General features: G+C 40.7%; 1 protein-coding gene across 1 annotated transcript in view; it reads right to left on the bottom strand.

Annotated features, from left to right (window-relative positions):
- Positions 1 to 1,551: 1,551 nt before the first annotated feature.
- LOC129181005 (LHFPL tetraspan subfamily member 4 protein-like) overlaps positions 1,552 to 14,454 on the bottom strand; it is a 53,260-nt gene continuing 40,357 nt past the window's right edge. The window contains exons 2-4 of the mRNA XM_054775581.1: positions 13,862 to 14,098; positions 11,669 to 11,685; positions 1,552 to 7,233 (exon numbers count right to left, since the gene is read on the bottom strand). Of these exons, the coding sequence (XP_054631556.1) occupies positions 7,180 to 7,233; positions 11,669 to 11,685; positions 13,862 to 14,098 (308 nt within the window). The 3' untranslated portion in view covers positions 1,552 to 7,179. The remainder of the gene's footprint in view (positions 7,234 to 11,668; positions 11,686 to 13,861; positions 14,099 to 14,454) is intronic.

Genomic DNA, 14,454 nt, shown 5'->3' with positions numbered 1-14,454 from the left:
TTTTGTATGGAGAATTTTGAATTTCACATGTTAAAAAAAGTGTGACTTTTTCTGAAAGATATACTTCTTTTTCCTTGAAAATATACTTTATTGTCATAGTATATTTCCACATTTCTATCTATGCATAATTAATAGGGGTGTCACAAGATCTTGCGAGGTTAAAATGAGATGATATTTGCGCTGTCTCGCAAGAACAGGTCATCCAGACGTCTATCACTCTATTATAATTAATTATTATATTCCTTTTTTATTTGGTCAAAACTTGAAAAAACTGAAATCTTGAAGAGATGTTATCCAGTTTGAACTAAGTTTTGTTATATTAGTGGAGCTCAAATGTTCAAGTATAGTGCTATATAAAGGACGGTTGTCTAAAGTTTTTTCCACGGACGACTGAAATTCTTTTCCTTTTCTTAATCAAACATGCTAGAATCATTCCAATGCTTGACGATTTAGCCAGCTTGCGCCAACGTATGAAAAATTTGGCCATTACGCTGGCGTACGTCGAATGAGTTATGGGTAAGTTTTGAATAAGTTAAGAGCACGCTGAAGCATGCCGGCATACGTCGTAGTACGTCCAAGTATGTCAACGTATGATTCATACGTCCCGCATACGCGGGCAATAAGTTATGCGATCGTTGACGCCCGTTCACGCACGTTATTTGTAAGTTACGCACAAGTCGTAATACGTCAACATACCTTGAGACAAAACTGTGTCTTCTTGGCTGTCTTCTTGGCAAGAGTTGGCTGAGAGGAGATAGAGACCGCTGGGGAAGCAGCTTCCGATACCACTGACGATGCCTGAGAGGCGTTAGAACCTGCGTCATCGCCATCAGAGTGAGAGTGGGAGGCTGTGGGTGGTGATGGATCCCTCCGTCACTGCCCTGACACTTCTTGGCAGCGGTCTTCGAAATTTTCTTCGGCATGATGGTGATGTTGACAGTGCGATGTCTAGTGAGGTGAGTCATCAAGTGGCAGCCTTTTTTATAGGCTACGGCAAGTGATCGTCGGCCATACGCTGCCGTGCGGTTTGCATAAGTTAGACGTGAGTTGGGCATAAGCTGTGAACGCCGGCAACACGCTACGCATTCGTTGCTATAAGTTGTCTATAAGTTATAGAAACGTTCTATATAAGTTACTAATATGTCATGTATACGTCCAACTTGTTATGAATACGCTACGTATACGCCCAAAATTGAAAAAAACATCCACGGTTCAACGTATGCCATCAAAATGATCACGTCAGGCATGCACTGGCTAAATCGTCAAGGTGTGACAGGGCCTTAAGATGCTTAGGCTAACTTAAATATGTGTACAAGAAAAAAACATCCATTACATTCAAGCAATTTCTCATAACCTTTTAGTATTATTCTATTTGGTGTTGCTGTCTTTGTCTTCATACCTGATGACATGCTCGTGCAGGCTATACATATCACTGGCCAAAAACAAGCCGCCAAAAATGGCCCTCGTGATGGACATTAACAGCCCTGCTTTCAAAGCTTTGGTGTACACTCGTAGTTTTAGTTCGAAGTGCACAAATAAACAAAGCAAGTTGTTTTGAATGTAAAATATCTTTATTCGACCCTCTCAAAATGTGTTTGAGTAAAAGAAATGTTCATAGTGAGCTGTAGTACTATTCACATAAAGGAATTGAGATAGACAACTTTCAGACATCAGAAACCATTCATAAAAAGCAACAAACATCTTCTTTCTTGTAAATTCATAAATATCCTTTTCTTCTGTTTTTTTTTTCTTAAATGCATTTTGGGGGTGTCGATAGTTCCACAAGCAATCATCCATTAGTGAAATCAATCCAAAAAAAGATGATCTGATGTGACAGAACAACAACCATCATAGCAAAATACACAGAAAGTCAACTAAGGATCAGAGCACGTTCAAATATCCTCATAGAATTATTTTCTTGTACAAAACAAACCAACAAAATAAAATATTTCTATTTGTTTTCAACACACGATGATATTTTGGCAACATTTCAGGGTTTAACATAAAAATCAACTAAAATAATAATAATAATAAAAAATCACTGCACATTAGTTAGCCTGCCCCTTCCTCCCCCCCACCCAAACATGATGTGTTTTATACATGAAAAACATTTACATGAAAATCATTTGAAAAGCTTTCTTCATGACTTTGAATGCAAGATGATGAAGTGAATTCAGCTCGTCATTCAAAGCAGCTGAATGTATGCCCCCCACCCCCCAATAATCAATCATCCATAATTAATCAAGTGGGACATCTTGGTTGGACCTCAAATCCGCAGCCGGACCCATCTGGTGTCGCTTCTTGAGAGCTCAGTCGGAGTGTCGTAGTCTTTATTTATTTTATAGTAGAAAAAACCTACAGTGTCACTACTTGTTTTGCTGGTTCTGCACCACATCTGGATCAAAGAGTTCTTAGAGGCACCTGGAGTAGTAGAAAGATGTGCTCATCAGGGTTAAGATAGCGTCACTTCCCTGTGTTTTAAGGTTGTCAGTTCAGGAAAAAAGTCCTCAGGATCGGGGGAAAAAAGCACACCGGTGCGGTCGATGACGCGTGGAAGTCCAAACAGGAACATGTAGGCCTCTTTTCTTTCAATCCCTTTGTAGATTTTTTTTTAAAGTGAAAGTCATTCCGGAACCTTGAATATATTCCAAAGGACAAAAATCTTGATATCATCCCTATCAAGACACATTACCTACCGCCTTCTTTATGCAAATTGATGGAAACCTCCATGCTTAGCTTTCAGCATGTGGATTAGTTGTTTAAAAACAAAAAAAAAACATCTTCTGCAATGTCTGTACATATCATAACAGTGATTCCTATCATTTTACATGCTTTTAAAAGAAAAGACTCGGCACTGCGATGGTCAATGAGGCTAAAAATCTGTGGTACGGTATATCACAAAAGTGAGTATGACCCATTTGACACATTTCAGCCATTTTCAGGAATCCTCTCAAGGGACAATAGTATCGAAAGTAAAATTGGATGTACTTTAAAGTAGTCCATGTACAGCTGAATAGCAGTATAAATACAGTGGTGTGAAAAAGTGGTTGACCCCTTGTTGACCCCACCACCATATTTTACTGTTGGTATGATGTTCTTTTTCTGAAATGCAGCGTTACTTTTATGCCAGATGTAATGGGAAACACACTTTCCAAAAAGGTCAACTTTAGTCTCATCAGACTACAGAGTATTTTCCCAAAGGTCTTGGGGATCATCAAGATGTTTTCTGGCAAAATTGAGATAAGCCTTAATGTTGTTTTTGTTCAGCAGTGGTTTTTTGTCTTGGAACTTTGCCATGCTGGCCGTTCTTTCTTATGGTGGAGTCATGAACACTGACCTAAATTGAGGCAAGTGAGGCCTGCAGTTCTTTGGATGTTGTTGTGGGGTCTTTTGTGACCTCTTGGGTAATTTTGGTTTGGTTCTCACTGTGGTTCGTTGGAGTCCCAAGACTTTAGAAATGGTTTTATAACCTTTTTCAGACTGATAGATCTCAAGTAATCTCAGTTATGTTTTAACAGGGGGCCCAACCACTTTTTCACACAGGGCCACATAGGTTTGGATTTTTTTTCTCCCTAAATAATAACAATTTTCATTTAAAAACTGCATTTTGTGTCCAGTTGTGTTGTCATCATCTAACATTTAAATTTGTGTGACAAGTGTGACAAACGTGGAAAAAAAGGAAGGGGGGAAACACTTTTTCACACCACTGTATGCTACTCGCTGAAAATGAGTCAACACGCAGCCGTTCTTGTCTAAATAGCTGGCAACACAAGTGAGTAGCGAGATAATTGTGTCATGGTCTGGGCCTGAGAGTGCTGCCGGCACTACAGCGCTGTGGTTCACTGACGGAAAACATGAATTCCAACATGTACTGTGACATTGTACAGCAGGGCATGATCCCCTTCCTTGGGAAATTGAAGTTTTCCAACATAAGGAGCCCAAACACACGATAGAAAAGAAATACATTGTATAACATATTGCATATAACTCTAAGAAGGGTGTACTGCTTGTAGAGAAGTATACATTTACTGTCCACCGAAAATGAATCAACACACAGCCATTATTGTCTAAATTGCTGGCAATGCAAGTGTGTACATCTTACAGTGAACATGTCAAATGGTGGCCAAAGTGTCAATATGTAGTGTGAGCACCATTGTTACAGTATGTAGCACTGACTTAATCCTCTTTGGCATGGAATTGACAAGAGCTGCACAAATTGTTACTGGAATCCTCTTCCACTCCTCCATGATGACATCACTGTTGGAGCTGGTGGCTGTTAAGACACCCTGCACTCCTCCATCTCCCTTCCTTCCTTATGCTTGAGGATGCCCCACAGGTGCTCAATTGGGTTCAGGTCTGGAGGAGACATACTTCACCACACCATCACCTTCACCTTCCTCATCAAGGCACTTGTCATCTTGGAGGTGTGTTTGGGCTCCTTGGCATGTGAGCAAACTGCCATGCAGCCCAGTTCTTGTTTCACACTCTCGTAGTACATGATGGAATTCACGTTTCCCCTCTATGGACTGCAGCTTCCCAGTGCCGGCAGCACTCATGCAGCCCAGACCATACCACCATATTTGACGCTATTGCTATGCAAGCTGTACACTGACTACTCTAAAGTATATCAACATTTCTACTAAATTTCTTTAGTATTGTTACTTGAGAAGAACAAAAAAAATCCATCCTGAAATGTGAGGGATATATTCACTTTTGGGAGATACTGTAGATTCAGCATAAGGGCTTTTTTGTTCATATTGCCTTAAGGCCCAGCTTGTAAACCCATAGTAGTCAATCCCAAATACATCAAAATGAACATTTTTCTCCCCACGTATTCCCCTTGAATACAGTGCTGCGTACACAGCTTCCTGAGAGTTAGCTAGCAAGCATCCAAAAAGAACAACACGTCTGCTAGTAGTAGTAGTTGGAGTAGTACATCTAGCTATCTGCTCATGACTGTACCTGGACTGTTCAAAGTGTGAGGATGTATTTCCAGAGTAGGCTCAAATGCGACTGAGTGACCACTGTTCACACTTTGAATCGCTTTGAGCAAACTCTTTCTCTGATTGTGTGGGTTGTTTAGTCCAGTGCGTACGCTATAGTTCGGCCTCGGTCTGCTTGCAAGTGACTTCAGTTCACTACAGATCAAGTGTGAACGCAATACAAACCATTGTCAGCAGGTTGTGCCTTTACGCATATGTTTTTTTTTACTGCACAGCCAATGTGAATGCTAAGCAAACCGGATCACATCTATCTTCTATTCACCAACTACAAGTGTGAACACAGCCTGATATTAGAACCTTTTGACTGGTTGACAGTAAACATGTTGTTCATGTACCATTGGTACTATAGGTAAACATGTGCCTGTTAGATAAACCTGCAGATGTCAGGAGCCTACCTTGAAAATACCTACCTGTACCTCTCTTTTCTTTCTTTTAAAAACATGTTGTTGTTTTTTTTACATTTTTTCCTCTTATACACAGCTATTGTCCAGGCCAACATCAGGGTTAACGCATATATTTTACAATATGGGTACCTTTATAAAGACTGTATTTATCTTTTATAAACAGGGTGGCAATGATGCTGTAACTCTGTTACTCCAATTTTTTTAAAGCACTTAAATATATTTTTAAATATTTAAATATTTTATATGGGTTATGACTTTTTTGCCCCTTTCATGTAGCCCAAATTAACAATATGGATACCTTTTATCAAGGCTTTATAAACAGGCTTCTAATTACATTGTAACTCTTTGTTACTATTATTTGTGTTTTTTTTAATACACTTAAATTTGTTTTTAAATATATATATGGCTTATCAATGATGTTGTAAACTCTTTTGCCCCTTTCTTGCAGCCTAAATGAATCCTTTTACAATATAAAGTTTTTATAAAGGGTTACATCATCATTAATGCCACCTACAGCATATGAATGATGTGTAAACATCATCAATTGCCTTGTCATGTAGCCAAAATGAAGCTTTACAAAATGGGCATCTTTAAAAAGGCTTTATAAATAATGTGCTATAAACAGTTGTGAATCACACATTAATTACAACTGCTTCCAGCTGTAGTTGTGGGCTCACTATTTGGCCAAGTACTGCTGCATTTTAAAATGTTACTTTTATATTTAACAATGAGCTACTTCCATTGATTATTGGCCAAGGCGGTGTCATTATTTAGCAAAATCCCTCTCACACTTATCACTGAGTCGCAGTTCAGGAAGTGTTAATTTATAGAGCGGTACCCTAACATCTACCTTGCACTGGTTTTACTGACATTAAATCCAGCATGGCTCGGAGAGTTTATTCTACCAGGTACATTATTTGTACAGTGTGCTGACACCAGCTTGTTTGTTTGTTTTCCTTTTGGGCATTAATTAATGACACTTGCAGGCACAGTTGCTTGTCCAATGAGGCGTTGAAAGTGACATCTGCAGCACTTTTTAGCCTCCCTGAGGACCGTAGTATCTATAGAATCATCGGCTCCAATGAAAGCCAGATCGATGTATGTCGTGTTGTGTGTGTCGATATAATGGCGCTCAGTCACATTTGTTTTTGCCAAATATCGCAAGATCATTTCACCTCCATTTTTCAAGTGAGTTGCGAAGAGCGACATAAACACAAAAACGTGCGTGAAGTTAGATGAGGTTTTTTGGACGTGTTTTTTTTTTTTTGTTATTAAATGTTATTTACATTGTTGAGTATGTACAGTAGAGAATCTCCCAGAGATGTTAGTAAAGCTGCTATGCTGGGGTACTGTTCTTTCATCCAGTGGCGGCCATATTGCCACTTTCAACCCCAACAGGGACTCTCAGTGATCTTCTGAGGATGTATATATATTTAAAAAAAAAGGTGATGAAGTAGCAAAAATTATGCACAAAATAAATCCAAAAGGTTTCTCACACAAAATCAAGACTTTAAATATTTAGTTTTTTTTTCCACACCATAAAGGTATTTGTTGAAAAAGTCAACTGTTAAATGCACTGTACAACTATTTTCTTCTTTTTTTCCCAAAATATAATTTATCCAAGTGATTTGTTGTTGTTGTTTTTTGTTTATTTTACAGAATCCTGTACACTTGGTGTCTGTATCGACATTGGGTGATATCCTGATCATTGGAGAGAAAGAGAGGAGGAGGAGAAGAAGAAGGACAAGAGGTGAAGATATCCAGTGCGATCCTCAGTGAAGACGCTGCACACCGTACCTCGGTTCTCTTCTATCCCGAACCTCAATCTGCAAAAACAAGGTTAGACACAATATATTACATCATTTCTGGTAAACTACAGTTGAACCTGTGTGATTGAACATGAGGCTGGTTGAGCTCCAATGAGTTTGCATTTTTCACTTACTTCACCATGTTAAAACGTTTTGTGATGTCAAATCGTAATTCTATTTAAAATGAATCAGTAATAAAAACAAATACATTGTCCAGCAGCCACTTGGAAACAAAATGATGTCCAGGTTCCACAGTTCTTTTGTATGAAATTTACCAGTGGACTATTTTCTAGGTTAGGGCATTCCCTACTTTGTAAAAGCAAATAGCAGAAGGGTAGATTTGGAGGCTGGAGGCTTAACATTCGTTGTTTTTTGCTGTGTTGTATTTCCAGCCAAACAATAGCCTCCCTGCATGTGTTCCTGTTTGGACCACCCTCTGAGCCTTCCCATGAAGTGCCATACCAAAGAACAAAATTCAAACCTTGCTCCTGTCCTTTATCTGCTTAATTTGCATGAAATGACACTGCCTCATTCATTATTTTTTTTTAGCAAATACCTGTATGAAACCACCTTCAATCACGCTGCAGTTACTTTTACACCATTTCGTGGCTTTGTGTACAGAGGGGGAAAATGAAAAATCAGAATATTACAGCAAAGACTGCATGTGCTCACAGGAATTGCCTTTTTATGAGAAGTAATGCACTGTAATTTGAAAGAGACTTGTTCACTTGAATTTTGCATTGAGAACGTGATGCAATATAATTTTAATTTTTCTTAGATCAAGTCATGACACATATTCATAACCAACACTACTAACACGAAACGATAATACTGATAGAACATAAGCCTGCCACGACACTTCATACTTAGTCCCTTTACTCCCCTCCCACTTACTTGAGATACCATTTTTTATGGTCTAAAAAATAATAAGACTATGATAAATAATGTCAGCAAGGACAAGGCACAATCCCTTCCTCCGCATCGCCCCTCTGACTGTACCATTAAGCTGTTGCCTGACGCGGTTCTCCCTTACACACCAAACTGTGTAATATATGTGCTCCGGAGCAACAGGCTCTCAAGGACCATATATTTGGTCTTCCCTAGTTACTGGTCTCATTCGTCCCTCTTCCTCCCTGGTGGCAGCCGGTTCCTTCTTTGTTGAAAAGAAAGACAAAACACTCCGTCCGTGAATTGATTATCGTGGTCTTAATGACATAACTATTAAAAAAAGTACCCACTCCGCCTCATGGACTCTGCCTTTTCCTCTCTTCATTCCGCCGCCATTTTCTCCAAATTGGATCTGCGCAACGTGTATCACCTTATCCGAATAAGTAAGGGGGACGAATGGAAAATAGCCATCAACACACTCTTGGGCCATTTTGAATACCTCGTCATGCCGTTTGGTCTTACTTACGCCTTGGCAGTTTTCTAGAGTTTTATCAGTGACGTACTACGTGACATGATAAATTGTTTTTTTTCGTTTACTTGGATGACATTTTGATTTTTTACAGAAACCTCAGAGAACATACCCAGCACGGTATGATCTTGCAGAGAGTATTGGAGAACAGTCCCTTTATGAAGGCAGAGAAATGTGAATACCACGCCTCTCCCGTCTCTTTTCTGGCCCTCTCCTACATCAAGGAAGCACTTGCAGGGGTTTTTGACCTTTGCCAATTTTTACAGGCGATTTATTTGCAAGTACAGTACCAACGCTGCACCTCTGACAATGCTTACATCGGTTAAGGTTCCGTTTGTTTGGACACCAGAGGAGGAAAGCACTTTTGTATTACTCAAAAGGTAATTTACTACTGTAGTGTTATGGTTCTCACACATCCTAACCCTGCTCTTCAATTTTACGTTGAGGTGGACGCATCCGGTTCAGGAGTGGGAGCGATCCTGTCTCAACACTCCCCAATCGACCAAAGGCCTCACCCGTGTGTGTTCTTCTCACATTGCCTCACACCAGCAGAGAGTAATTACAATGTGGGGAACACAAACCTGTTGACCACTACACTGCAGGAGTTTCTGGTTTTCATGGATCACAAGAACCTCGCCTACACCTGCGCAGCTCAACTCCTGCCAAGCACGGTGGTCCCTGTTTTTGACTCGCTTCAATTTTACTATTACCTACAGACCCGGTTCCCGCAACACCAAGCCGGATGCCCTCTCCAGGATTCACAGCCCTGCCATTGACGAGACTAGCCCTGAACCAGTCATGCCTGTGAGGCGAGTAGTTGGAGCTCTCCAGTGGTGTGAGGAGAAAAGAGTGGCAGATGCAGCAGGATGCACCACGATACCCTGGAAACTGCCAAACCTCAGGTCCGAGGTGCTGCAATGGGGTTATGAGTCCAAAATTGCTTGTCATCCGGGCGTGAGTTGTACGCAGCTAATCGTCGCACAAAGATTCTGGTGACCATCTATGAGATGGTTCAGAGATCAAGGAATTCGTCGCTGCCTGCTCCGTCTGTGCCCGCGGTAAGGCCTCCCATCACCCTCCTGCAGGACTGTTGCAACCTCTACCCATCCTGTCCATGGTCTCACTCTATGGACTTCGTCACTGGCCTCCCCTGCTCCAGAGGTAACACGTGGTGTTGACAGTGGTGGATCGATTCTTGACAACGACTCACTGCATCGCACTGCCTAAGCTCCCCTCATCCATGGAGAAGGCTGAATTGCTCATCAAACACATCTTTCGCATCCATGGCATACCTTCCGACTTGGTGTCTGACAGGCGGCCACAGTTCGTCTCCAAGCTCAGGAGGGCCTTCTGCAAGGCATTGGGAGCTTCAGCGAGCCTGTCATCCAGTCATCATCCCCAATCCAACGGCCAGACGGAGCAGGCCAATCAGGATCTGGAGGCCATGCTGTGCTGCGTCTGCCATCGTCACCCTTTTGCCTGGTCCACTCATCTCCCTTGGATCGAGTGCGACCACAACACCCTCATCTGCTCGGCCACAGGTATGTCTCCCTTCAAAACTGCTTATGGTTTCCAACCTCCGTTGTTTCCATCCCAAGAATCAGACGTGTCTGTGCCATCCATTCACCACCATCTGAAAAGGGCTCATCGGTTCTGGTGGGACACTCGTGCTGCCCTGGGACACACTGCAGAGTGGAATACGCTGTTGGCGGATTGACACAGGATCTCGGCCCCGAAACCGGGCCAAGAAGTATGGGTTACGGCACGTGACCTTAGACTTGCTTGTGTCTCCAGAAAGTTGGCACAGAGGTTCCCAGTCAAGGTGCCAGACAAGCAGCAGCCAAGCTCAAGTTGCCTCCTACTCTCAAGGTCAACCCGGTCTTCCATGTCTCCAGCCTCAAGCCAGTCACCCCCTGCCAGCTCAGTCCTTCGGTCATGCCTCCTCCTCCACGTGTGGTCGATGCTCAGGAGGTATTTACAGCGACGGCCCTTTTGGACTCCAGAAGAAGGGGTAGGGGTGTTCAGCATCTGGTCAACTGGGAGGGATATGGACCAGAGGAACGCTCCTGGACACCTGAATCTGCGACCCCTCTCTCACCCAAGAATTTCACGCATGTTATCCAGGAAAACCTGGTGGGCCGCCAGGGGCGTCTTATAAAAGGTGGGGTACTGTCATTGTCATTCACTCTGCTTCGTCTGCTGCCCTCTGCTGTCTCGTTTCAACTCTGCAGTGCAGTCTGTTTTCCTGCTCTTCTAACGAGCGCGGCAGCAGCCTATTAGTAATCAAGACATTCTTAAGCCATGCAGTCTTGCAAGTTCCTTGCCGGATTTTTGTCTAGTCTCGCTAGCATCGTGCACGCTTCGTTCCTCCTGCCACATTGCTAGTCTTTACTTGTATGCCTTTATTTCTACCAACTATTCAGTAAGTTGTTGAGCATTATCTGTTCTACTTTATTTGCTATGTTGTGTTTTATTTGTTACTTTTTATGTCCCGGCGTTTTCTATTGTATTTTGTTTCTCCTCCCTTGTGAGCTCTTTTGGTTATTATTATTAAAATATTGTTTTTACACCATATTGCCTTTGTCTCTGCTCTAGGGTGCACAACACCTGGCACCCGTGCCAGTGGTCATAACAATGAATTATGACAATTTAAAACACAAAACAAATCTGTTTAGCAAAAATTAATACTAATAGTAATATTATATTACTTGAGCATTTTAAAAGTCTTATTTTTTGCATCAGAAAACCTGCTATTTTATATATTGAAAAAACACTGTGTTAATTTTTTTAATCAACTGTAATTGAGGTAAAATTATATTGCACTGAACTTACTATGCGCTTGAGCTGTTATTTTTCAGATAATATGACCTGTATTTAAATTGATACATAAAAACAGTTTCAGTACTTCATGCAATAGCAAAATAAAAATCAACCTTTTCTGCATAATTGTGAGTTTGCACACAGGAGCATGAAATCATACATGCACATTCACCAACTGACAGAGCCAAAAAAAAAATAAAAAAAATCCTTACTTACCCTTGACACAGCAAAATCTGCAAAGACACAAACAGGACACAACAGTGTTGGTAAAAAAAAAAAAGTGCATATTAGTGCAAAACAATAATATGCTTATGTAAGTCTGGGTTCAGCATCAAAGTCATTGTTTACGGCTGAGTGAGGACATTCACTGGCTGCATGTGTCAGCTTATGTCCTCCTCCACTGTGCTTTTTGTTCTTATTCAGATATTTTCCTCATTGGAACTAAGCTAGAGGCCCATTTCTATGAATGCAAAAAACAGGAAGTTGGCACAGCTGATGGAGCAATAGATGCATAAAAAATATGTCATTGGGGTTAATCAAATAAAAACAGAAAGACATGCCCACGCAGTAGAATATCTCCAGTTACCATGGAAACCATCAGAGATGGTAGAAGTGAGACATCTTATGTCATTATTTTCCCTCTTTATCTCGCTGCCTCTGCTTGACTCCACCTTGCTCACGATCTGCTGCTGTATCGTCACTCTACTACTGTACCTATTATGTCATAGCGTCGCTCTGTTTGTCTATTCTACATCTGATTAGCTCGCTTTCTTCTGGTGTCCTATTCGACAGCCTCATGCTTTCATTCCTTTCCTCCACTGGTGTGCTTTCCACAAGGTTTAATCAGAGGGATTCAAGCATCCTGATGCAACGTTGTGCAAAAAATGCACTGAGGGAGCCTCTCCAGCTTTTCAACGCAGTTCCAAAACTAAAACGGCAGCAATTAGTGAAATGTGAGTGTGGCCATTGTTCTAAACATTGCTCGTTCATGAAAAGAAAAGCAACGGTAAAAGGTTTGCTTTCACAGTTGTGTGAAAAAATTCATTTGTATGTTTATTTTATTTATTAAAAATGAATTTTGCGTAAGCTACTCCTGAACTGCTGTTCACAAAACGATGAACATTAGTCAAAACATGCACCCCTACTGTCTTACCTATGCTATTATTTTTATGACATACACACCATGGTGGCAATGTTATTAAACCCCATGAGTCAGACTGATGTGAAATTTCTCAAGACAGCTCTGCAAAACACCCATTACAGCCAATTGGATCCTCTGGCTGAGGGCCAGTCATTTTTTTTTTTTTGTCTCTTTGGAGCTCAGGACCTTTTAAGAAGTTTCAGATTTCTCACTGCATCCAGCTTCATCAGCAATGGCGTGCTGTGAGAGGCTTTTCTAATGCAGCTAAACAATCTGATCATGTTTTTTTGCCTTTGCCATCAAAAGATCATGACAGTGTGAATACCTGACAGAAAATCCACATTTTTGCCAAGATTTGGCTTTTAAAGGCTATAGTCTTCAACTTTCGATCAGCCGAAGAACAGCCTATTTTACTGTAATGCTTGTTTGCAATAAATTGCTGACTCAAAAATTTGTTTAATTTAATTAGTGATTAGTTAGCCAAATCACCATGAAATTTGCCACACACCTTTTAGGGAACTGACAAGCACAAGTCTGCAAAATTTGAGTAATATTTGCTGAAAAACATGGCCACCACCAAGCATAATCTGCACAGGCGGAATTTAGCAACTAATTGGCCACAAGTCAGTGACCATTTCACTAATGATTATAGAACTTTGAGGTTATCTGTATCTGTACTGAGGATATGCTTCTTCCTGTCACACACACATTTCTTCTTTTTTTTCCCCCATTTTATTTTTGTATTTCTATTTTTCCAGAAACATATAATCCAATAAAACATATATACAAATATTTATACTTAATATGGTAATTAAGTCATTTCAAATGTTTCAGTGCGTTATGATGTATCGTCCACACGCAAATGTGGTGCTTTGTTCTTAAAAACGTTAACCTTTGGAAAACTCCTTTCTAAGACTTTCGAAAATGGTCTTCAACATTTATGTGTAGCTCGGGTGAAAACGACATTGTCATTCAACATCTGCTACATATTCTGATGTATTTCACAGTGGTTAACTTACTTTTACACTTATTACTCATTTTAAGCTGTTAGAATGTGTCTTAAAACATTGGCTGTGTAGTTAATACATGTTTTACGAGGGGAAAATCTTGAACAAGCAACTCTTGTATGATTTACAAACGCAAAAGGAGCCTTTATGACTATGAAGATCTCATGCAGGGATTAATAAAAAAAAAATACTTTTACCTTGGCAATTTTCTACTTTCTAATGAAAAGGTACAATGTCATATATAGCAACATAGGACTTTACCTTTGTTGTCTGTCTGCAAGTCGTCCAGGTAGAAGTCGTTCTGCCGGTTGCCTAGGACGAAAGCCATTAAGGACAGGACGAGGGCATTGAGGATGCCCATGATGGCCAACATGTAGGCCCAGCGTACGGAGCAGTCGCCTAGGGAGTACTTCCCCGTGTGCTCCCCGCACATGTCCCGGATCACTTCCGCATCCCACCCGTCAGGGAAGATCATGCAGCCCAGCACCAGGCATACTCCTACAGGATGAGGAGAACAAGATGGAGCGATTGGAGGAGGAAGACAGACTATTTTAAAAACAAAAGCAAGACACCATAACATAATTTAATTTCAAAATGCAGATAAAGTAATGAATATCAGATTTTTGGACATTCAGTGTTGCAGAAGATCGTGACCAAGGACATTTATTCAATGAACTGCAGAGAGAACCAGGTGTGTAGGGCCATGTCATGGTTTATTTGTTTTGGACATGTTAAAGTTACATTAACGAAACACTGGAATTAAGGCAGTATTATAGATATTTTCACAATTGTTTCCACAAATACATAATGGTGCTTGGTTAAAATAGCATACTATAAACCATTATAAATCAAGT

The sequence above is a fragment of the Dunckerocampus dactyliophorus genome, chromosome 1 (assembly GCF_027744805.1).
Source record: "Dunckerocampus dactyliophorus isolate RoL2022-P2 chromosome 1, RoL_Ddac_1.1, whole genome shotgun sequence".
Lineage (NCBI taxonomy): Eukaryota > Metazoa > Chordata > Actinopteri > Syngnathiformes > Syngnathidae > Dunckerocampus > Dunckerocampus dactyliophorus.
This window is presented reverse-complemented; position numbering and strand designations above follow the sequence as displayed.